Source organism: Phlebotomus papatasi, chromosome 2, assembly GCF_024763615.1.
Source record: "Phlebotomus papatasi isolate M1 chromosome 2, Ppap_2.1, whole genome shotgun sequence".
Taxonomy (NCBI): domain Eukaryota; kingdom Metazoa; phylum Arthropoda; class Insecta; order Diptera; family Psychodidae; genus Phlebotomus; species Phlebotomus papatasi.
This window is the reverse complement of record NC_077223.1, coordinates 90,463,598-90,490,318: the sequence shown is the minus strand read 5'-3', so window position 1 is coordinate 90,490,318 and position 26,721 is coordinate 90,463,598. Positions and strand designations below refer to the sequence as shown.

Below are 26,721 nucleotides of genomic sequence, written 5' to 3'. Positions count from 1 at the left end.
CTCTAAAACTATAGTAATAAATACATATATAAAACCATATGAATTGCATTCATGCAAAGCATTTCAGAAGGCAAAAAACACTCTAGGTAAGCTTTAAAAAGGACAAACCTGTAAACTATACGTTAAACTATCTCTAATGGATGTTTAACATTGTATAACTACTTTTTTGTCACCTACGTATGCCTTAAATGTAAGGGCGACGAGCGTTTTTCATGAAAAGCATTCGTATCAAAACTTGAAGTGATTAGAGAAGTCACCTAAGAACATGATCATATGAATCATATTCATAATTATTCATCTTAATTAGTAGGTTTTCGTAAAAACTAAACACCACTGATGAATAGAAATAAAATATTTCACCTGAACCTTTGTAGGAGGACTCCGGTGTAGCTCGCATGAATTATAGCCTTAAAGTGAAAATGTCCAGTAAGCCATTCTTAAGGCATACTTATGTCTTACATGATAACGTATCCTTTACAAAACTTACATGATGATTAATATGCGAAGAATACATAGTAAAACCTTCATAATGATTTATTGTCGAAGAAGAGAAAGACTTATACCATGCTGTGCTTATGCCTTACATGACAGTATAAAATTTCATATACCTTAGTTCTAAATTTTATGAAAGAAAAACATGGTAAAGCTTTAGGATAGTTTACGTGTTGATTAAAAGAAAGCTTTACACCTGACTTTACTTTAGTCTTAAGGTGTCTACACATTATAAGAAATTTCTATCAAAAATGAGCTTCAAGAAGTGTTCTTCAAGAAAATTGCCTACACATTGGTGAGAATTTTTGACAAAAAGATGGATTCTTGAAGAAAATTTGTCTAATGTGTAGACAAATTTCTTCAAAAATCATATCCCATTGAAGGAAATTTCCATCAAGAATTTTTGAAAGAAATTATCGGCTACACATTGGAATAAAATTCATCAAAGTCATTCTTGACAGAATTCTTGAAGGAAACCATCACGATTCAAGATTGTTTTTCACGAAAATTTGTTATTTTCTGCTGGAAAAAGTGAGAAAAGCGTTTGGTGAAGTTTCTTGGGATAGTATTTAGTGAATTTGTGAAGAAAATCTTCTAAATATGCAAGAGAATAGTGTTTTTCTTGAGATGTCGTTCCTGGTGGAATCCATCCCAGCCTTGAAGGAACATTTCCTGTGATTTTCCTCCAGAAATTGCCGGAAGTTAATCCATCTGTGTATTCTTGAGGTGTTCCACAGTACAGTGGCCTCGTACTCCATGGATTGCAAGATGGATGGAAAGGAGAAAATGTACGGGCACTTTGGAATCTCTGCCTTGGTTACCAATCAAAACAAGAGCTAACCAGAGCCACCGAGGAGATCTCAATGCAAACGAGAGCTGTCCGGAGCTACCAGAAGCCATCACTTGAACCCCCAGAAGAACATCAGAATGATCTTTTATATCATTCACTTTCTCAACCACTAGGAACTCTGTGGGATTGCTTCCTTTCGAGAACATCAGAGCTGGATAGCCACATGCCTTCAATTTCTCATGTCAATGGAACATGGAACCCAGTAAATAAATCAGTAGTGGAATTATTTTGGAACATCCATGGAATTTTCACAGGAATATTCTTCTATTATATTAATTTAAAAAAAACTACATTTTTTACATAATAGAGATCCTTTATGTATTTTTTATTTATTTATTAAGGGGTCCATCTGGAAGATGTTTGCCCCGCCATTATGTAATTTCTAATGATTATTTATTAAAAATTCCTACTTTTAATAACATAATGAAATGTAAAGGACTAGATTCAAAACTAGATTTTTTGGGAGTCTTAATGTGTAATTTTTGGAAAATACTCTTAAGATCTCATAAAAAAGTCCTCCTGATATTGATAAAATCCTTTCAACAAGCGTTAAAAACTTGAATGAAACTTAATTAATATAATAGAAGAATATTCCTGTGAAAATTCCATGGATGTTCCAAAATAATTCCACTACTGATTTATTTACTGGGTTCCATGTTCCATTGACATGAGGATTTGAAGGCATGTGGCTATCCAGTTCTGATGTTCTCGAAAGGAAGCAATCCCACAGAGTTCCTAGTGGTTGAGAAAGTGAATGATATAAAAGATCATTCTGATGTTCTTCTGGGGGTTCAAGTGATGGCTTCTGGTAGCTCCGGACAGCTCTCGTTTGCATTGAGATCTCCTCGGTGGCTCTGGTTAGCTCTTGTTTTGATTGGTAACCAAGGCAGAGATTCCAAAGTGCCCGTACATTTTCTCCTTTCCATCCATCTTGCAATCCATGGAGTACGAGGCCACTGTACTGTGGAACACCTCAAGAATACACAGATGGATTAACTTCCGGCAATTTCTGGAGGAAAATCACAGGAAATGTTCCTTCAAGGCTGGGTTGGATTCCACCAGGAACGACATCTCAAGAAAAACACTATTCCCTTGAATATTTAGAAGATTTTCTTCACAAATTCACTAAATACTATCCCAAGGAACTTCACCAAACGCTTTTCTCACTTTTTCCAGTAGTGAAACAACAAATTTTCGTGAAAAACAGTCAGAAGAGGTAGAGACTTGGAAATGATGGCAATCTGTCAAAAAAATTTTTGATGGAAAATAAAAAACCCAATGTGGAGGCATTTTTCTTCAAAAATTCCTTCAAAAATATGAATTTTTCTTTAAAAAATTCTTGAAATAATTCTTGATGAAATCAGCTCCAATGTGTAGACACCTTTACATGATGGTGTATTCTTTCAAATACCTTACATGTTAATATTACGAAAGCAATACACGGTAAAGCCTTTGTATCGTTTGCATGTTCATTATTGTTATTATTATTAATCGTGTCGAGACTTTAAAAAAATCAAGTATGTCTTGCCCAGAAACGGGCCACGTCAATGGGAAGCGAACTTGCCGACATCAAATCTTCTGCTTCACAAGGGGCAGGGGACAACGAACAAACACACATATGGGGGGTGGTTTGGATCACCCCACAGTCACAAAGGACGTCATAATTGGAGAAACCCCATCGCTGCCTGTTGTCTCTCGAACGCGCTACGCCGCTTCTCAAACGATTGAGAGACTTCCATGTCTTCCAGGCTTGGTCACCACCGGAAGGAAGGCCTTTCTTTAATTCGACAAACTCTGGTGGAAAGATTTCCTTCCAAAGATTGAGTCTAGCCTCCTCTGGAGATTGGTCAAGTGGTTTGACAGAGTGGCAAAAGCTCCTGCGAGACTTTAGCCTTGTCCTTGAGTTTTTGCGACCATGGAGAAGATGCTCTACCACTGAGCTATGGGGACACACGCTCTGACTGAGTATCCTGCTTGACTTTTGCCAATTGTGCTTGCAGTTCGAATCAGAGTGGAGGCCTTGCTCTTACTTCAGCCGTGCTCTTGGTTTTTTGTGACCGTGGAGAAGATGCCTTGGTTCGGAAAGAACCTTGGACATCTCTCTACTGGAGATGATTTGTCTCCTCACCCGTGGTGGAGCAATTCCTGCTAAGGGATAGAGTTTGTCCACTGCAGTGCCGTTTAGGCACCCTGTTACTATACGGGCGGTATTGTTAAGAGCGACGTCAACTTTAAAAGAAAGCCTTACACTGTGACTTACTTATTCCTTACATGACAGTGTATGCATTCATATACCATACATGTTAGTTATTTTGAAAGCAATACATTTGTAAAGCTTTCGTATGCCTTGCATGACTTAAGAAGAAATTGCCTAGTGGAGAAAACTCTGAGAATTTTATGATCTTGCAAACCCTACTCTTTTTCTCATGAATTGCATTAAAGAATTGAATTAAATTGAATTAAAGAACTTTAATAAATATTTAGGTAATTGATAAGAAAGTTCTTTTGAGGTATAGCATTTAATTTTGAAATGCTCGAGGTTCGAGCATTTCACAAATACCGCTACGCTGTTTATATTCCATATTTTTTGTATTTTTTGTATTCCATAACATTATTAAAATATTTTCTATTTGTTAAATCAGATTTGATTATGATTCTGAGCAAGCCACCTTAAGAATCACTGCAAAATTTCATTATATGCTTAATTTCTGAGAATTAATTAAATTTTTATGGTGTAGTGTAGCAATGGATAAAGAGAAAAAGATTGTTACTCAGAACTACAAGTCACATGGAATTTATGTGAAATATTTTTGCGCATTCACATTTTTGTGTGGCATTCGATATAGGTCAGAAAGTTTCAACTGAGACCAGAAAAAGAGCTTTTCTCGAAAGCGCTCTATATCTACATCATGTTCATTTTATTGCGTAACGATGAAGTCAGTTTACAAATTGATATGAAACATTTTATGTCCTTTTGCAACACAACACTAGAATATTATTAAATATTGGTATATGCACAACAAGTTACCTTTCAATTCTCTACTTTACGAAGTTACCATTAGTGCCATGAAGAACTAAACACGCTTCACATTGTAAACTATCCTTCCGACTACTATTCTTTTGGAATTCATGACGAAGATTTTGTTCAGAAAACTTTTCTCGAAAAAATATCTTATAGCTTGCAATATTTCATAAGAAAATTTATTATTATTCCCCTTGGAGAAAAAAAAACTGTTTGCTGACGAAACTGATGAATAAAATGTCTCATTAGAATTCATTGGAGAAGTTCTAGAAGTAAAAAAATTCAATTGACCCCTGAAAGATTCAACTTTTCCAAAAGATTTAACTTTTGTTAACATTTTCAGGAGCCTCTCTGCGGAATTCGTTATTGGAATTTACGGCAATATGAATTTTTGTGTGGTCTTCGGAATACAAAATGACGTATCTTTATATGCTGAATGGAAACATGATATTAATGTAAAACTTCGAAAGTTTGTTATAATGGGGATATTATGGATATAATAGTTGAGTATTTAAATAGTGTTTAATTTATCCTTTTTTTCTTATCAAATGGTGTTAAACACTTCTCTTATACAGTGAACTCTCGCTTAACTGTGTATGGGAAAGCTTTCAAGCTTCGCACATACTCTGGCTTCGAATAGGATACAACTTGCTAAGTTTTCCATAAATTAGTCTTAAAATAATCCTGTTAATTTAAAGTTTAATAAGAAGCGCGTATCGATAGTTATTCATTCATTAAAATATTAGGTCAGGTAAAAAGTTCTGAGGTCTTTTAAGCTTAATTTTGAAGATAAAATTAACATAGTTAGAATTATTTGAATGAAATCAAATATGTGTTCTATATGCACCGTTTTGTTCGATAACTTTCATCAACTTTGATGGCAAATTCATAATTCCACGATTGCAGTTTATACCTACTGGCAAATTCAACTACACAGTAAAAAAAATTAACACTATTATAGTGTGTAATCTTTCACACCACTATTATAAGTGTTAAATTTGGAAAAAGTGTTTAATTTAAAATTGTTTAATTTAAAGTTGTTAATTTTCAAGATGTTGAATTTGGAATTGTTGAATTTTTATGTGTAAATTCAAAAATTGTTGAATTCTCTTTATTGTTGAATTTTCTATTCATTTCGAAGATTTTGATTTTTTTGCCTTTTTATACATTTTTATTGGTTTTTCCTGTACTCGAGATCCCCTCTAATGCGAAATGATTATATCTGATGCTCGAATTTTCACGATATACTTATTATGCATATAAATATTTGATGTTTCATATGACTTTTGCCCAATGAAAAGCATCTCGACTGAAGTATAAGTCTTAATTGAAAATTCAACAATTTTTACACAACCTTTGTTTTAAAGTTCAACAAATTTGGTTGAAATACAAAATGTTTCACACTATAAAATATTGTTAAAAAATTATGACCAAACTATAATAGTGTTAATTTTTGATCATGTGACAAAAAATACCATAAGGGCAGAATCAGATTGACAGTAAAATGCTCACCGTCACCGTCAAAGTCCTCACCGTATTTCATTGATTTACGCATTTTCATTGTAATTTTTATGCAAATTCTCAATTACCCTGTTACATTATCTCATACTCGGTGGCACTAGGTGCAAATAATATAAGAAAATTGAAGAAATAAAACGAAAATGCGATAAACGGTGAGCAAAAAAAAACTGTACGAAAAACTGTAGCAAAAAAAATCCTACAGTTTTTTTGCTCACTGTTTATCGCATTTTCGCTTTTTTTATTCAATTTTCTTATACTACTTTCACCTAGTGCCACCGAGTATGAGAAAAGGTAATATCGTAATGGAAAATTTGCTTAAGAATTGCAATGAAAATGCGTAAATCAACGAAATACGGTGAGAGCATTGACGGTGACGGTGAGCATTTTACTGTCAATGTGATTCTGCCCTAAAGTTGTGTATTTTTTCACACTGTAATAATGTGAAAAACTGTAATCATACTATAATAGTGGTATTTTTAGAATTTGTCAAACAGTTTTAAATCTTGAAACATTGCTGAAAAATTTTTATGATTATAACAGTGAGAAATTTTACACAGATCGCAATTAAATAATTAATTTATCCGATTTCACACTATTATAGTGTTGAAATTTTATACATTTTCAAATTAAACAACATTCAACTACAATAGTGGTAATTTTCAATCACGTGACAATAAATTACCAAAATGTTGTCCATTTTTTAAACATTTTTATATTAAACAACTAAAATGGTCGTATTTGCACTATTATAGTAGTAAAATTTTACACATTTTTTTACTGTGTAGTTCATTTTAACAAGCCACTCTTGAGGACAGTTTTGTACCATCAGGACAATTTTGCAAGTGTTTGAAAAGACGATATAATCAGTTTTGAACTATCCGGAAGATAGCATTAAAGCTCTCGAAGCTTCTGGAGCATCGCTTCAGGCGACACGCCTGATATTGGCTTGATGGAACATAATACCCTTCCTTATTAACTACCTTATGTAGGTGGCACTACATCCCTTTTAGGGACAAGGCTTCCATTACCATACCTATCTATTGATTGCAATCCGCAGCCTTCGTCCGCCAGCATCAAAGCACATCCAATTCTTTAAGAACCACTACGTCTTTCTATCTTCTTCTGGGCAGGAATATCGACCACCCTCTCCCGGTTGCATTCCATGGCTTTCTGGGCATTTTCTCTTCAGACACTTGATGCAGATGACGCAGTTGACCAAGCCAGCTCATTCTTCTCGCCTGGATAGAGGCCACAATGTTGGATTCTCCGTACAGCTCCCCCAATTCATGATTCATCCTGATCCCGAACTCTCCCGTTGCGGGCGTTGCGGCATTTTTCACGGGCCTAAAAATCCTACGAAATATCCGTTTCTCGAAAACTAGAACTGACCTCTCTTGCGTGCGGGTCATCGGTGCTAATTTAAGATCGTATGTGACAATGGGTTTCACAATGGTCTTGGTTTTTGATGGCCTATAGATAAGACCCTTGAGCGGAACATTTCATTGGTCGCAGTGAAAACCGAACAGAGGTATTTGAACGAAGTGTTTTACTACCTCAAAGTTTCATTCATCCATGGTAATGTTCTGCCGGTTAAGTGCTATGCTGCTGGTGATCGTTTTTTGACGTTATTGTCAGTCCAACGAAAGTCTCCTTCACTGCTCACGTCGAGCAGATCGATTTTGATGTCGTTCGCGTTGGCAAACATCTGGGAGAGCTTGTAGTATACGCACGATCTATAGCATTATACCCGGAAATTATAACAGCATATCCCAGTGGAAGATTGGAATGTCACACCTGAGTCCAATTTGAAAATCCCTGACCTCCCAACTGCTGCTTTAACCTGGCACATCGAGTTGGAATTACTGATTCTCATCAAACTGATTAGCTTTCAAACACTGAGACATGACTCCTCTGTGGTCCGACGTAGATCTCCCAGACCAGAAATCTTCCTGGTACTCTCTTCTTTTCAATGTAGGACCTCAACCGATCAAGAGTTAACTTCGACAGTACTTTATACGCACTAATCCAGGGGTGTGATTCCTCTGCAGTTTTTAAAGTCCAAACGGTCACCTGCTCATGCATTACCAGTTCTGCAAGGATGTTATTTTCCCTGAGGCCTTGTAATTCTTCAGGGATTGATGCTTAGGAATTGGTCAAGAGTTAAACTTTGGTTCAGGAGAACACGGGTTTGGAACTGATCTTATCCTCCTTTATAACTTCACAATGACGTTTCGGAGCATTAATGGCTTCTTCTTTAGGTATGCAAGTAACTAGGGGATAAGATCAGGCCAAAATCTGTGTTTTCTTTATCCAAACTTCTGGGATCGTATCGCACTCGCCACATCCGTCCAGGAGGGTACGTCCTTATCAAGATCATCCAGAAGCCGGTATTTTCTCGAACCGTGTCGATGTATCAACGAACGCGCACAACAGATCATGGAAATATTCCTACTCTTCCTACCCATTTTGCAACAACATCTTTGTTTGTATCAAAAGGTTTCCCTGTTTGTTTCTGAATATGTGCAGGAAATATTGCACCCTTTCTCTTGGCCAATTCGGGGAGCTTCTGGTCGATCACTCTCTTTAATCTGGTTAGTTCTTGATAATATAAGTTCGAATTGAGCATTTGGTCATTGGGCAGCAGCTCATAGTAGTAAATGATTCCCTTTCCTGGAAAACCTTTTTGGTCGTTAACCTGGACTTTGAAAACGCTTGGGCCGGTTCGTCACGCTTGAACTACGATTTTTTCGACTGTTGTTCTTGTATGTAACCCATTTTTCATCAATATAATAATAATAATTTTTCATCTCTAGTCACCATCACGTTTCAGAAATAGATTGATTTTGTTATGTTTCAGCAGAGTAGCTGACATCCATCGGTTAGAAAGGTTCATTTTCTACAATTCGTGTGGTACTCATACTTCTAGCTTTGTCCTAAGATCAATCTGACGCAAATGATTCCAACTCTTTTCGGGTTAATTTACAGCTCTTTGATATTAGGATGAGTGCTCACATGCCGGTACATTTCGTCGATTTCCATGATTATATCGTCATTTTCGACAATCGGTCTACCAGAGCGTGCCTTATCTTTGTCATCCTTTTTCCCAGAACGGAATCGTTTGAACCACCGATTTGGCGTATCATCAGATACTGGGCAAAATGTCACAAAACGGATATTTTATTTTTTTTACAAACTACTCGAACGCCCCAGAAATTTCTAATTGGTTCAGTTTGTAAGGAAATATATTTATCGAGCCGTTTTTTACAAGGTAATTCTGTAACCATTCTCAAAAATGATGGGGTAAATAGTATCAAGGATATCAGGGATATTATCACATTTTGATTTGCTTTGTTACGGGATTCCGTAAATTTAAAAAAATACCTAGATAATATATTTTCATAGGAAATTTATTCCTCTACACCTTTGTAAAACACCGTTTTCTCTATCTGAACGATAAAAACGCTTTTCAAGATATTTTAGAAAAAAAAACACACACACAAAAGACTGCAAATCGTTTGACCAATGTAAACAACAAGCGGCGACACATGACATTGAGGTTTTTTGCCGTGAGTCATCAGAAATTGCTTCGTTTTTTCTTACTTTTTGCTCTACATCTTTTGTTACTTTTTACCCCAAGTGGTCATTTTTAATAAAAGGATTTCTGGAGAAAAGAACTTTTGTGAAATTCTAAAATAGATAGAGGATTCGTATTCGAAAAATTCAAATTACTTAGAAAATATTCACCAGTGCATTAATTTTGTAAGATAAGTAGGTAATAATTGATATATTCTTCAAGGAAAATATTTTAAAAATAGGGCTAAAAATTTTAATATTTTTATTTTCTATATTCCTTGTTCGAATTTTAAGAAACTTACGAAATTGAAGAAGGTCTATGGCGGCTATCTATAGAAAAAATTTAAGCCGCTATCTTATTTATCTTAGAAGATATTGAATTTTGAAATTTTTGATTTGTGAATTTTTGCCCCAGAATTTGATTTTGAATTTGGTCAAATTCGTTGTAATTTGTCTTGTTTTATCGTGATTCTTTACAATTAAGCGCTTTTTGTGGAATTTACAAAGGTTTTGACGCCCAAATCTATCGATAAACCAGATGAAATGTTGCCCCAAATGCCCAATTGAGAGAGAGTCTACTGTATTTGTTACATTTTTAATTCTTATGCTGATTTGCTGATTTAAAACCGTATCTAAACTTATTCCTTAATGTTATTTGAAGTATATCTTTGTGATTCAATCCAGTTGACGTTATACTGAAATGTAGGTATGTCAATAAGAAATGAATCCTTGGCAAAAGGAGTGGCTTTGATGAGCTCGTCGTGCACGTGTTGTTGAGAAAATTGAAGTAAATGATGAATGTGTATTAAAATGAATTTTGCTGAAGAGCTGCGGCTGCTGCTTTTGAGATGAAATATCTCATAAGTCCCATCATCACTGCACAGTGGGGCCGTGACGGCCAAAACCTATTTTTTTCGATATTTTTAATCGGTCCAAAAGTATTTTTATTTGATTTGGCACTAATTGAAGATCATTTTCCCAAATTTTCACTAAGATCGGTTGGAAATTGTGGCCTATAGAGATTCTTAAAGTCACCACTTTCATGAATTTTTTCGTCATTTTTGGCTCCCTGGAGATGTATGCATACACGGAAAATGATACAGATAATTGTATCTTCCTATAGGACTTATGCCATTTAGCATGTCTTTTTATATAGAAGAAAGACTCCCAAATGCAATAGTCATAATTTAAATTATCCTCGTAGTCCTCCTCTAGGACATTCTTTAATTTAGTCTTAACATTAGCCAAAAAAAACGTAATTCTCGGGATTCATCAAAGGTTCTACTTATGAAGCCGCAGAATGCCGGTATTCTGAATAGCATAGTTTGTCTCTAAATTTAATCTACTTTAAGGAGATACTAAGCTCATTTTGCGATTTTTTGCGATAAGGACCTTCCCAAGCAATTTTCTGAGACCATGCACACCTAAAGAACACTTTTTTCACGTAAATCAGTAGTCTTATTTTATTATGCATTTCACAGATTTGCCTTCTTTTGTAAAAACACATCTAATTTATATATACATACATATATATATATACATATATATATATATATACATATATACATATATACATATATATATGGATATAGCTATGGACACGAATGAATTCGTTGAAACTATTTGAGTCCAAAAAAATCTATTAAAATGGGAAATTCACGAGAGAATTAATATATTATTTGATGTTTGTAATAAAGCTACACTACTAGAATAATTCATTTAATTAACCTGTAAATGTAAATACTATTAAGGATTAATGAAAATCGAACATTTTTTATATTTATTTTATTTGAATTTTCATTTTATTTTAGTTCAAAATTTTATGGAGTTCTACAAATAAGAAATATAAAATTAAATCTGATGAGCAGAATATCATATTTAATTATTACTCAATTTAATTTAATTTAATTATTACTAAAGAGTTCTTTATGAATTTCCAAGTAAGATAGCTAAAGTTTCTTTGTTTTTTCAAGAAATCTATGAGCCTATGCGTTGGTATTCTTCTTCTGTTACAATTTTTCCTTTTTTTCGTGTAGGTATGTCATAATACGATTCACTTTCGAATTAGAAAAACTTAGGAAAAATCCCTTAACCTCCGAAAAATCACTAAAAACTTATTAATATATCTCAAAACACTTAATAGACTACAATTCTAGCTGAACTTTTTTTATAAGGAAAAGATATTTGTGGAACTATAAATCTCAAAATGAAATTTTTTTTCCTGTTCACAACATAAAATGATTTTACAAATTTATAGAATTCTTCACAGAAAAATATGAGAAAAAATAATATAAAAATGCCTCAATTAACACTTTAAAAAATGAAAGAAACTTCAAGAAACTAAATTTTATTGGAAGCTAAATTTAAGAGATACTCTTTATTTCTCTACTTTTTTCCGTAATAACCTTTTTCGAGTTGTTTCGAGACATTTTTAGTATTTCAATTGAATTTATTAATTTATTAATGGTATAAGAATAGAAAAAAGAATTCTAATTGATTGAAGAAATAAAATTATTTTTTACTAAAACAATTAAATTGTTAATATCCGAATTTTATCATAATATTGCTATATCTTTACATACACAATTTTTTATGTTAAAAATATAACGTTGGTTATTGGTATAAAAAAGACCATTTATCTTCGAAAATACTGTAAAACCATACAATGTTAGTTCAACAATAAAGAAATGATTACATTATTGGAGTTATTGGAGACATCACAGAAGTTTATAGTGTAAATAAAATTACTATTGATACTATTGGAGATTAACACTACTTTATAATTATATATTAATTAACCTAATATTATAGGTATATTAATATACCTCGCGAGTTTTTCTTCGCTATTTTCTTCAGTGCATATGGCAAAAATGACCTATCTACTATCTAGAGAGAGTCGTCAATCAGAGCAAATGACACTCAAATCATCCAATTTCTTCTCAGGAGAGACTAGAAAAAATTCCTGCAGTTAACGAGAGATCTCCAGTTCGATTCTGGGTAGAACAGGAATTTTTTCCTGAGAAGAAATTGGATGATTTGAGTGTCATTTGCTCTGATTGACGACTCTCGTAATAAATTCTCACTATTTACTATCTATTTCAAATTTTCAACTAATAATCTAAAAATTGCTACTAAATCGCAATAGGTTTAGAAAATTATTTAATGCTCTTAAGTCATTTTTTTGTTTCTTGAGGTGTATTCTTCAACAGTTGATAAAGTGGTTTGTTTTATGTGATTCTTTGAAGTGTTTTCAATGAATATGGAGACAAAAGGTAAAGGTAATGTTTATCCTTTTATAGCCTTCTCTTAACAAATTTCCTTTCACTGTGAAAAAATAGACTTTGAATTGAAGATTGAGGATATTTTTGAGGCTGTCGCGAGCATCCCATTCAAGAACAAGAAGTATGAAATTGAAAAATTTGTGAGCACCATGTTAAATGGAGAATTAAAGGATGATAATAAGAAGCTAGTGGGACGTTTGTGGAAGCAATTTGAGAGGAGGTGGGCTGCCGCTCACAGGCACCCGGAAATTTTTAAGAGGGACAACGCCGTTTGGTTGCAATCAACTATAAAGTTCTGTTCTTCAGAGGAGATTGACAGTAATGTCGTTGACAAAGGTAAAAAAAAATTATTGCATATAGTACTTTATAAAATTATTTTGTAGTTTCCTGACCTGACTCAAAATGCTACAATTTTAATTGCTCGAACTCGACGAGAAAGCAGTTTTTGTTATCCGATTTTTTTCAACCCTTAACTATTCTGGCTTCATTTATATTTAAGGCTAATATTTCTTAAAAAATACTTTCTAATTGATAGATTTTCAATTTTAGGCTGTTGTTATAATAATATATAGACAAATTTAAATCGATATTAAACTGATATGCACCAAATAAATTTTCTAAAAAGAATATTAGACAGAGAAAAGAAGTGTCCAATCGTCTTGAAATTGTATTGCCTAAATTTAAAGACAGAGCAGTTTAGGGGAGTCTAAGGTAAAATTTGTCAAAATGCTTGAGCACACAGAAAACTTATTCGATTTATAATAAGAATATTCTTATAAGATTATTCCAAATATTTCTGAATATTTTTCTGAAAACTATTTTTCTATATTTTGAAAAAATATGGTTTTTAAGCCATTTTCTAAAAAGTAAATTTTGTAGAAATTTTTCAAAACTTCTTGAAAAAATTTTGTCAGATATTGGATAATTTGTAATATACTGCTCTCACAAATGAAAAAAACCAAACTGACATATTCTAATAGGACATTTACTCCTCTAAAACTTTGTCGAAGGACATTTTTTCCAACAAGAAATAGGCTTTAGTTAAGTATATCAATATTGAGTTTTTCTATATGGAATACATTCCAATAATAAGACTGAAGATTTCAATTTTTTCCTATATTCCTTACTTGAATTACTTATAAATCGTAAGATTAAGAAGGTTATTGGTAAAAATTTAAAGCCTGCGTCTCTCCTATTTTGGAAAGTATCGAGTTGTTTTTTAATTTTAAATTTGATAAATTTTGTCACTATCTCTCCTATATTTCAACTTGTCACCATTTTGAAGCCTAAACCTAAAGGGAAATCGATTTCAGGTCTTTAATGACCCTATCTAAAAGAAAAGGGACAGATAATCCTAACCGGCTTATGTAGGTGAGATTCTTAACGTGAGCTAACTCGGAGTGCATGCAAATTCGATTTGATGCTGAAGTAGGGAGACGCCATTCAGTTATCTTGAATCAAATTCGTGAAATTATACAAATTTTGTATTTAAACCAAAATATCAAGGATTTGGATGAACTGACAGAAAAGTGTTATATGGGTGAAATGTAGACCAGAATGTTCTCTATAATTTTGCCGTAGAACTTGAACTCATCGATTACTCAGAAGCCAAGATAAGCGAGATTTTTTGTTTCTTAACTCGTTTTTTCATCCAGAGTGCCCCAAGTAGTCATTTGTTGAACTTCAACTATATCAAAGAATTGTTGTATTTTGTGGGACTTTCCATTTAAACCCCTATTTTAAGTGTCTTGGTGGAGTAGAGGCAGTCAAATTGGCATCTGAGTGATTTCAATTTCAAAGCGTTATTATGGGAAAAATCAATTTTTTCACACTTAAACGGCAAAATCGGAGTGATAGCGTAGTCTGAGTGGAAAATGATGTATGGATGAAATGTAGAGACAAATGTGCTCTACAATTATGTCGAAGTAATAATCAAAATCGGTTCAGCGACAGTCGAGATAATTGAGGTTATGTGATATTGAAATTGGTTTTTCGACTGTGGCGCCCCTGGTGTTGGTCCCACGAAGTTCAAATATTCTAGAAAGTTGTAGCATTTGGTGAGATCTTTCGTTTAAGCCCTCATTCATCAAAATCGGTCAAATAGAACCGGAGATATGATTTTTTGAATTTCGTGAACTTTGACCCCTCATATCTCCGGTTCTATTGAAACCACAGCGCACTTACGCACCATTTTGGAAACGTCCTAGACTGGACTACAACATACTAAAATTTCATTAACTTGCACAATGCCGTTTTTGAGAAAAGTGACTTTGAATTTCGATGAATTTTGACGCTATCACAGCGCCACCTGTGGTGACCTTTTGAACTTCCATCTGAAAGTGCTCATCGAGACGAAACCAAAAAGGTAAAATTTAGGTCGCTATGTTAGTTAGAACCGTAGATAGAGGCCGGTCAATGTTCGAACTTTGACCCCTTATAGCTCGGGTCAGGGGCTTTAGATCGACTTAAGGTTTTTTTTGTTTGATAGGTATAATCAACGGCTACAACATACTAAAATTTCAGCCCGATGCACAATGGAATTTTTAAGTTATTCAACTTATAAGATTTAAAAATTTTCTTTTTAATAATAGCGCCCCTAGCGGTGGTTTTATGAACTTGCAATGTTAGAAAGGGAAGTGGCATTTCACGAGAGCTTTCCAAAAAGCCCTCACTTTTTAAATTCTGACAATTAGAACCGGAGTTATGGCCATTTCAATAAATTTTTTTTGGACCCTTATAGCTTGGGTCAGAGGGGTCGGGGGACCTTAAGTTTGGTATTGATGGAAAGCACTAAGGCCCAGCTATAACATACTAAAATTTGAGCCCGCTCGATGCCATAGGGGCGGAGCTATTGAGAAAACAAAAAAAGGGTGGTCTTCAAAATGGCGGAGGGAGGGGTGGGGGGTGGGGGGTCAATGCACCAAGTTGCAATTTTCACCCGATATATAACCTTTGCCGAAAACCGCAAGTCGATATCTCTTTTAGTTTAGGAGCTATTAAGCTCCAAAGAGCGGCCGGCCGGCCGGGAACGTAAATTAGCCACATATATATTCGTGATCAGGAAGTGCTGAAACACATTTTGGCCAAGTTTGAGGTCGATCGGACGACATGAAATTTTGTTAGGATTATAGTAGGTGAGATTGTTAAGAATCTCACCTAATATTTAAGCTCAAAAATGACGATTTTTTTAAAATTCTCAAATTCATAATTGATTTTATTTATTTTTTATACTTCTAATTTTTTTTAAGCAAAACCGTTTCGGAAAAAGAAACTACAAGCCTCACACGTAATATTTTTCATTAAAGTGAAAATTATTATTGATTAGTATTGTTATATAAATGATTTAAATTTTTGGGCTATTTTTGTGCTTATCGCTCGTAGGTGCAAAAAATACACCGATTCAGACTCTATTGGACATTCCTAGGTTAGATGTAAGACTTATCATTGATTATGTACACCAGTTTCATTTTTATTGTTGATTTTAGGTCCGTAAAAAGTGTCTCGTCCTTGAAGGGTTAAAGTCTTCGATGTTCGATCAAGGGTTTGTAAACCTACTCGGCACTACTTTGCTTCCATCTCTGTATCTTAGAAAGTACTTCGAATTGGGTTTTAAAATTCTTCTTCGTATATTCTTACAGATTAGTTTATCTATCAATTTAAGCAAACCGATTTTTTCAGTCTTTTGACCCATATAAAATTCAAACGGTAAGAGATATCAACTTCCGGTCTTCGGTGACTCCACCTCAAATGACATTATCTCAAAAGTATTTTTTTTTGTTTTTACCCTCTCCCGTTTCATGCGCTCCCTCTCCCCCAAATTTAACCCTACAATGCAGGGAACATCTTTACTTAATAAAAATGTATAAATATTTATAATTCTGCAGGAGGCCGGCCATCAGTGCCATTTGAAGAATCCTCCCTCCGAAGCAAAAGGAGGAAAACACAAGAGTTGAGAATAAACTACAGTTCAGAAGAATTGCAGTTCTCAGCAAATATGCGTGCACGAGTAGAGGGGAAATTGACAAAACAGTCGGGGTTTGAGGCCAGGCCACTCTCTAAAAGTGAGGCCTTGGCCAGATATGTAGAAGCGAAGATGACGAGGCACTCTTACAACATCTTTTACGAACCTGCCAAGTCGATCTATCCACCATACAAAAAAATTCAAGAAGCTAAAAAGCTGTGCTATCTTCCACAAAGCAGCAGTAGTGTTTCGGAGACCGAGTGTCTCTTGGACTTACAAATGCTATTGGATCACACTGCCAGAAGAATTGTGGAAGTTAGTGATATAAGTGGACTAGGCCAACACGACCTCCAATTATTTTGGAAGTGGGGATGCGATGGAGCAACAGGAATGAGTGAATACAAGCAGAAGTTTTTAGATCCAACTTCAAGCGACTCCGCAATATTCATGACCTCTGCTGTACCGTTAAAGATGTCAGCGTGCAGTGATGGCCCAGAGATCTGGCAGAACCCCCTGCCTGCGTCCCCAAAGTGGTGTCGACCTATACGCATCCAGTATGTCAAAGAAAATTCAACGGTGGTCCAACAAGAGTATGAGCGAATGATGGTGGCAATAGAAAACTTACAGCCAACTTCACTTGATGCTCAAAATTTTCACATCACTATTAAGCATCGGATGATGTTTACAATGGCTGATGTGAAAGTTTTGAACATAATAACATCTACTCCGTCCAATAAACACTGCTATGTGTGTGGGGCCAGTACGGCTCAATTCCACAAGTTCAGGGACATCCAAAACCTCACCCCGATTGATTCACATTTGAACTTTGGCCTTAGTCCACTTCACTGCTGGATACGAACATTCGAAGCCATTTTACATGTCGCCTACAGGCTCTCCTTTAAAAAATACTTCAAAAGACATCATGAGGATGAGTTTAAAGCAACAAAACTTCGCATCCAGCAGGAATTTTTTGAACAGTTGGGGCTGCATGTGGATAAGCCAAGACCAGGATCGGCCAATTCTAATAATGGAAATACCGCTAGGCGGTTCTTTGCTAATCCACAGGTAAAAAGAAAGCATAATACTTGTGAGATTTCATTAATGATCTTCCGTTTCAAATACCGCATGTACAGCATCACCTTTATGCTGATGATCTTCAGATTTATTATTCTGGTGATCCTCAAGCTCCTGCTTCAGCTTTTGCTGCTATTAATAACAGTTTGTCCTTGGTAAATAACTAGGCTGTTGCTAATTGATTGGTTCTTAATCCCAAAAAGTTCCTCTTCCTGTTAATTGGAAACAGACAAACTAAGCCCTCCCCCAGCCCTGTTTTACTCTCCGACGAGCCTATTCCTGTATTAAATCATACTCGTAATCTTGATGTCATTTTTAAGGACACTACTGTTACTTGGCATGATCATGTCTCAGAAATTTGCCGCAAGTTTAATTTCGCTCCTTACACCCTTCGTAGAGTCGCTTTTCTCTTGGTCCACTATCCGCTATTCAGATATTCGCTTGCTCTTGGTCCGCTCCCTTCTTGTGCCACACTTCCTCTATGCTTCAGGGCTTTTCTATTTCTGTGATACTGACTCAAATCAATTTTGTCGTTTTAGTGTAAAAACAATGATTTTTTCAATCCAAATCCTTGATATTTCGGTTTAAATACGAAATTTCTAAAATTTTACGAAAACTTGATTCAAGATCACTGAATGGCGTCCCCTATCTTCAGCTCTAAATCGAATTTGTAAGCATTCCGAGTTAGCTCACGTTAAGAATCTCACCACATAAGCCGGTTAGGATTATCACTCGCTTTCTATTTTCTTGTTTCATTACAGTAAACTCTCGCCGATTCGGCTCTTGTAAAATCAGAATACTTTTTAATTCGGGCAGTAGTTAAAATTTAAAAAATGCTTATCGACATTTATCAAGTTTTCGAATGAAGCAAATTCACTTAAATTTGCCATGTTTTGTCTCAGTTATGATGTGATTTTGCATTATTAAGTGGTTTTCATGAAATTTACTATGAATATGAGTACGGAAACATAATATGAGTTTGCAGAAGAACAAAAAAACGTTGCATTTCATACAATTTGACGCCCAAATTTCTCTTTAATTCGGGTGACAGTTCAGTCCCAAATACTAGAATTTGAGGGAGTCTACTGTTTTTTAAACAAGTGAATTATTGACATTGAAGACCTGTTGTAGTTTCAAAACTCTTGTATTAATCTTATATCTTAAATCGACAATCTCGTAGATTGTTGGAGAATAATATAAAAAATATATTTTTTAAATAAATAAATCATCTGTAGAAGTATTTTTCACATTCATGTTTAAAACACCAATCCTCAGGTTTCTTCTGAGATCACTGGCATCAAAGAAGAGCTCATTACACGATTGCGGAATTTGCTCTTGGCAATATCCAGTGGGAAACTTCTGGACCCAGGAAAATTCGAAAGATATGCCATGAAAACCGCAGAAATATATGTGAAAGAGTATGGATGGTATAAAATGCCTCCTACTCTTCACAAAGTCCTGTTTCATGGACACCAGGTCATTGCGAAGAGCCAATTTCCTATCGGGCATTTGTCTGAAGAACCGCAGGAAGCTCTCAACAAAGAAGTGTACCGGATTAGAAGAAATAATACTCGCAAATATTCGAGGTATATGAATAAAATCATTTTAATCCAATAGTAAAAAATATGTTTATATTTGTTAGTTTATTTTTATAATATTAATGTAGTTGTAAAGTTATAAAAAAATATAGTTAAGAAAAACGCATGGTCTATAAAAAGCACATGGTTACTCAAAATTGATTTTTTTTGTAATATTCCATTAAACAAAGAGATCCTTAGTTTATACTATTTAAGATTCAACGTAGTATTCTCCAGTTGTAGTTATCCTCAATGATTTCATTTTCGATCCTGATTCATTTATAAAGTCAAATCTCACACTTTTCACTTTTTACGATTTACTTTTGATAGTAGTGAGAAAAAGACATTTTTTAGAGACTAGCATCCAACTATAAAAGATAAATTAATAGGAAGGATCATTATGTAGCCGAAAAATTATGAAGCATACATAGAGCCTTCAATCTTAGAACGTTTCGCCAATAATTAAACAATTAATAGTATATTTAACCCTCTAATGATTAAGAGTCACTGCAGGGTAGCATCACAAAAATTACATTTACAACGACAATAAAGTTTTTATTTATTTAAAAGTGCAATAATATTCTCGGTAATAGTCTTCCTAACATCTTCTGAAGGTTTGAACTCATTTTGACTCTTCGTTTTGTTGCTATTCCCAGTTTTGTGTGACAAGTCAGAGAAAAAGAGGGAAAATTTTTTTGTGCAGAAAATCTCATTTCTAAATTCAAAAAAATAAAGATTTAAAGTAATCTGACTAAAATAAGTTAATTTTTTACTGAAAGATATGTCATTCTACTTTGTAAATTATAATTTAGGAAATTGAAAAAAATTAAAATGTGAATTTTAGAAATTTCTGAATATTTTATTAAAGTTTTAAAACGAAAAAATGAACTTAGAAAAAAAATAGAAGAATGAAGGCCGCAGAAAAAAAATTATTCGTTCACAAAGAAAATGAAGCATGAGCCATTTAAATTTTCACGGATCGACAAAATTTAAACTTGCTTTTATCACTACCTGACACCCATTTTTTGTATCATTGAAAATGTTTTATCATAAATAAATCAAATTCAAGTTTCTTTTTATTGATTAAGTTCCAAAAAATCGAAAAGTTGTGTCAAGCAGTACTAACTTTAAAAATTTTTATGTTTCTGTGATTCTCATCTTTTTAAAATTATATTTATTGCATAATAAAATACCATTTTATATTGTAGGACGGCCGCAAACCAGGATCTGATTAATGGTTTAATTGTTGGGTCAGATCCTGTAATCTCCCACTATCGCTATCACCAAATGGAGAAGAAAAAGACAGAAAATGTACTCCCAGAAGACGTGCAAGATTTAATAAGAACCTAAATCAAAAAATATATTGAAAAGGAAAATCAAAAATTAATTTCTTTGTTTTTAGTATTTATTCACTCTTTCACACACATGTGACGTAGAAAACTACCACACATGGATAAATGGTTTAATTGTACTATGGATATTCTAAAAGCAGACTCTTGAGGAGAAGAAACAGAACAAAAGAGGTGGCAATACGTTACAGCTTTGAATTTGAATTTGAATTTGAAGTTATTTATGCCCAAAAAATACAAAGAACTTACATAGCGTAATTTTCAAACCCCATGACATAAAACCTTATAACGTGGGACTTTCACACATATTTTACATATTTTACTCCGGATTCCTTATTCACACATAAATTGTTTATAAACACCTTTTTAACGTCAAAATTAAAAATGCACTTTTTGACGAAAATTGCTTCTAGTGTGTAGACGCCATAAGACTTCAACTTATGGCTAAAATCATCGTACTATAGTATTCGAGCATATAAAATAAAATATGTATTTCTTAGAGTTTTTATTTATATCTTCAAAGTGTTTTCAATTTTTACTGGATTACAATCGATTTGAACTGGTTCATAAATCACTCAAAAGATCCCACAAAATAGTTTTTGGAGTAATGTAATTGAATTTCGTATAAAAATTAGTTATCGGTTATGAACCGGTTCATTACCGGTTTAAAACCGATTGGAACCGGTTCAGTTTTGTCGGAAATTTCGAGACCTTTCCAACGACCCCAAACATGACTCCATTCGCTTGATAAATGCGCTTTCTAGATCCTTTATAACTTTTGACCTTGAAAATCCGTTATCAGGAATGATTCAACGGGATGTTCGTATATGGAGAAGATGTCCGCCTGTTTAATCTCTAAAACATATCCAAAAATGAAGACAATCGCACTGCACGTTTTCGAGATATCATAAAAAACATAATTTTGGTGGGTGGGGGAGGGGTGGGGGTTAAATGAGGAGCATATTAATAATCCCAGAGTAGACTTATGGGGGGGTGCCCGGAAGGTCCCAAATCTCTATCTCTAACCGTATGCCTTACAAAATATATTTTGTTGGTGTTTACTGGTTCTATGTAAGTTTACCCGCCTTTCCCCTAAGATTTTTCAATTTTTGGTATCAGAATTGGAATCAGGGACCCCAAATTAGCTATATATGACCTTTTCACCACAGAGCTGGGGTTTTGGCCACTTTTTGTATGGAGCGGCCCCACTGTGCACTGTCAAAATTGAAATTCTCCAACACTGTGTCATATTTAATGTACAATTCCAAGGGGAATAGGAATTTCTTGTTTAATAGTCACAGAGCATTAACATGGGTGCCAATTAGATGCTGACACCACATAGTCTCTCTTCTTCGTGAAATTGGGCATGAAGGAGAGGCCTCCGGGATGGAATTTTAGGGGATGGTAGAGCAGTTCCATTTTAAGACCTGCGGCCTCCACTGTGAACACGTACGAGCGTAAAACCTTTGAGCCCCAGAAGCTACAATTCTCAGAGTGGAAATAGCATGTCAATTTCATTATTTTGGGCCAAGTGTGTCCTCGAGAACTGTACAATCCCGACCCTTATTGACCCACTTTATGCATGAGCCTCTAGCTAGAGGGTGACAGTAGAGATTTCACAGGAATTCTGCAGGAAACGCGCAACAAACATCGTTAAAGTGTCGTAAATTTTGCTTAAGAATTGCCCAGCTTGTGAAAAAAATTAAAAATATACCAAGCGAGTTGTACCCTCATCTGAATGGAAGCTACAAACAAAATCAACAACCTTATTGCAAAGTTATGTGGAATAAAAGAGATTTAAATAGAAAAGAGAAATATAAATATTGACCTACATTTAAAGTTGAAACATAATTAATTTAACTTACATAGGAAAGCAGGGTTGTTACTGACCCATTTTTTGAAGATTTGAAGAGCAGTTTAAATTCTTCTTCCCTCTAGTACCCTCGAACAAATGGTTCAACAACCTTACCAAATACGCTAAATACGTTGAATTCGCAAAGCTCCAGCTTCGAAAGACACAAAATCCGCGACGTGAAATAATCCATAAAGATAAATGGTTTCATCCTAAACATGGTACCAGGAATGCCTGAAGAATGGGAGTGATACTGTCAGCATGTAAGTCAATGAAGTATACACACTCTAAATAAATTGACAGTATTATCTCTTCTCGTTTTTTCCAATCAGCCAATTTCAAAATCAGCCTTTCAAATTAGCTCTTGCTAGACATTTAAATAAATTCACCATGTCTTACAACTCGGATTTTTCCGATACATTTCCATTTCTTTTGGTTCTTGTTGAGCTGCCAAGAATAGAAGCTCTATAAATAAGACAAAAAAAAAAAGGAAAATGTATATAATACAGGGTAGAACGATACCAGAGTGAATATGTATTACCAAAGAGAGACGGTTATTGTATCGTTTGATATGGATTCAAGTGGAGAGCTTTGAGGATTCCTTTTTTTCTTTCACAGTTTTCTGACCCAAACAAATTTCGCAAGGAAATGGAGGAAATTCATTGATTTGTGAAATCAAATGCCGATTGATTTCTTTGCAGATTTTTTCTTGTTTTTTTTTTCGGGTGCGTTTCAAAGGGCGCAAAGGCAGCGATTATTTTTCATATCAGCACCATTATATCAACTCCTCTATATACTAAATTCACTCAATTGGATAAACTTCTTCTGTGATTTTTTTCTATAATCACAGCTATTGAGATGCTGCGGTTTAATCTATTTTTACTGATTACAATTAATCGTAGATTAAGATTATAATTTATGAATATCCTGAATTTCGATAGTAACAGCCGTTTAAATTAATCCAGTGATCAATTGGCTGTAATGTACGATAGGGTAAATTAAGCTAATTTAAAACCTGCTCCAAATGGAAATTTTTCGCTACTCCAAATGGAAACGTCATTCTTTTCATGATAAATACAGTACTAATTATCTCAAAAACTAAAACTGTCCTTAACAATCTCTGTTGAGGTTCAAACGAAAACACTGTGCAACTAAATGAAAACTTTTTCCGCGTGATTTCAAATAACCGGTATTTTCGGGTTCCTTAGTGTCCCCGAGTACCCAGATGCTTCACAGATCTCCGGAGGGACTAATAAAAACGGTTTGGTATAGCAAACCATGTTCTTCTCAACGTATGTTAAATTATCACAGTCTGCATCCGATGAATATGATACTGAACGTAGCCAAGAACTTCATAAATAGGGTGAAAAAGCTCACTTCGAAAGAAGATGATAATCCGGATGTTGTAATGAAGCAAACACTCAGAAAAAACGGTTTTCCGGAACACATCATTCGGTCCCTGCTGAGGCCAGAACGTGAGCACAGGAGAGCTGAAAGCACCAGTGAAGTAGAAGCGAGACCGAATGAGCCCATGGAATTTCACTCTATGAGCTACGTGAGGGGGTTGTCGGAACGATTAAAGAGTATCATCGATAAGGGACCTGGTAACAAGAAAATTGCACTGAGACCAACAATACGGGTGAAGGATTATTTCACAAAAATAAAAGATCCCATACCATTGGAATATAGGTCAGACATTGTATATGAGATCTCGTGTGGTGGATGTGATCGAATATACATCGGGACCACGGGACAACATCTCCGGAATCGCCTACCGCAGCATCGAAGAGATTGCCGGCCACCAATAACAAATGAACAGGCTTCAGCATTGTGTACACACACGGCTAATACGGGTCACAAGTTTCGGTTTGAGAGTACCACAATAATCGACACCCATAAGCATTACTCCAAGAGATTATTCCTGGATATGCTACACATAAAGAAAAACATAAACAGAGTGGTAAATAAAAGGCAAGACATCGAAAAGCTCTCAACAGTATATGCAGCTTTGATTGGAGCTGATGACGTCATGGATGATCGATGATTTTTTAAAACAGACACCAGAAAACCGAGAAACAAATTCAAAAATAGCCAACGGACAAAATTAAAATCAGAAACCGTTCCTCAACTTCTGGACTGCCAAAGAGTTTAGTGCGAACAAAGAAGAGATCCCAGAAGCCTGTAACATTTCTATTAATTGTAAAATTGTTGACGAAATAGTGAAAAAGTTTTGTAGAATTGTAAAAACGTGCCCCCACTTTGTCCATATGCCCTGTACCCATAATTTGACGTTAAATATCTTGAACGAATCTCAGGAGAGTAATATTAGACTTGAGTAAGTTTGGAAAAAATATTTATGAAAAGTATGAATAAGGAATGGCTCTCTCTTTTGCTCCAGTCACTGATGAAGGCTCGGAGCCTGAGCCGAAAGCTTTGAGAAAAGTTGATGAGTTTTCCTTGAGAGATTCCATTTCCCGACGATTTCCGGTTTCCCCATCAATATAGACAAGATGTAAGGTTCATCTCTCTACACAAAGATTTCATATTTTCCCCAGTTCTCGTCGTGTTTCAAAATCACCACAAAAATGAAAAGTTCAACCGAAATCCGAATTCGAATATTCCCTCCAAGCAAGCTTTCACCCGATCAAAATGTCATCTGACATTCAGTCAGTGTGGGAGTAACCTGTCATGTCAGCCATGTCAGCTTGGTGGCGTGATGCAGTTGGATGGCCGTGAGTTGGCAACTTTAGCCTCAACCGCGGGTTTTCCCAGATTTTCCATTAGTTTCCTCGTGAATTCTCAGGTGCGAAAAGTCGGCGAGCAGCATTAATATACTCTACTCTTTATTTTCCTTGAAATGACGTTTGGGAACAGACATGATCTTTTTTAGTACTTGAGAACAGTAATGTGCTACACTGAGAAAAAAAGAGGGTGCAATTAACATTTTTCCTCATAAATTTAACACTTTTTGGGTGTAAAAATATATCAACATTTTTTAATTAAGGGTAAAATTAATATGAAAAAGGGTACCTTTTACCCCTAATACACCTAAAAAGGCTAATATTTACATCGATTTCTGATCAATACTGCAGGGTAAAATGAACATTTCCGGAATGTTATTTTAACTTTTTCGGATTTCTCTCAGTGTAACAAAAACATGGTGATTTTTTCATTGGAATAGCACCATAAATCCAAAATTTGGGCCCGATTTGACGAGGTCGGATTTCAACTCTGACTACAAAAGCTTAGATTGTAAAGAATCCGAGCTAAAATGGGTTAATAGATGACAGAATCACAACTTCCATAAACTGAGACAACCTTATCAGTTTTTACCCGTTTAACCTTTTTTATCAGACTTTCTGGAGGGTCAGCAATATGAGCCAGTATCATTGGAAAATGTTTGCTAAATTAATTGTTTAATCAATGTGTAAGCAAATACCTTCAAAATCCTTGAATGAAAAGAGAAGGAGTTCAAAATAATTTCCATTTATTTGATAAATTTCAGTGGGTTATCTTTCATTCAAGAAATCAAGAATTAATGTGATAAGTACAGATATAATATAGTAGATATATTAATGGAAAAGCAGAGCATGGAGTTCCATTTCAAAATAACTTTGGGATGAGAGTTGCTGATGGAATTAGTCATTCTTTTCTGTTTGATTGTATGAAGCAATTCTAGCGTGAGCAAATAATGTGTTCCCATTGTGTTTTATGCAAATAAACAAGCGAAAAAGCGCCGACAAGCCAATAAATTCGAGCCAAACAATTTCCTCCAACACAAAACCATCAACGACTTGTCGAGGGGAGAGGCTGGTTGGGTGGTTTGTAGATGGAGCTTGTGGAGGCGAGACAGGCTTCCTTATTCTTCCACATCATACTCAACACATCGTACCCCTTGGCATCCACTTCGGTATTCCATATTGTATCCATCAGCTTCTTTTATATATGAGCACATCGAATCAACACCGAATTCACCTCGAAAGGGGTGGGATTGTGAGACACCCTCTTGTAAAATATTGAATATTTCCTCGAGAATATTCTATTCATTTTAAGTATTGTACTTGCGGATCCTTCAGCTCAATTGTGCACGTTTTTGGAGAACGCGACAAGGTGAAAAAGGCCCCATCCTATCGTTCTCATATACTCTCCCGGAAATGTCGAATTGGTAC

General features: G+C 34.8%; 1 protein-coding gene across 1 annotated transcript; it reads left to right on the top strand.

Annotated features, from left to right (window-relative positions):
• The first annotated feature begins 13,037 nt into the window (after window positions 1-13,037).
• Window positions 13,038-21,053, top strand: LOC129802365 (uncharacterized). Its single transcript, XM_055848115.1, has 3 exons — window positions 13,038-13,075; window positions 19,050-19,360; window positions 20,560-21,053. Exons 1-3 carry the CDS (start codon window positions 13,061-13,063, stop codon window positions 20,699-20,701), a joined length of 468 nt encoding a protein of 155 aa, XP_055704090.1. The 5' UTR covers window positions 13,038-13,060; the 3' UTR covers window positions 20,702-21,053.
• The last annotated feature ends 5,668 nt before the right edge of the window (window positions 21,054-26,721 follow it).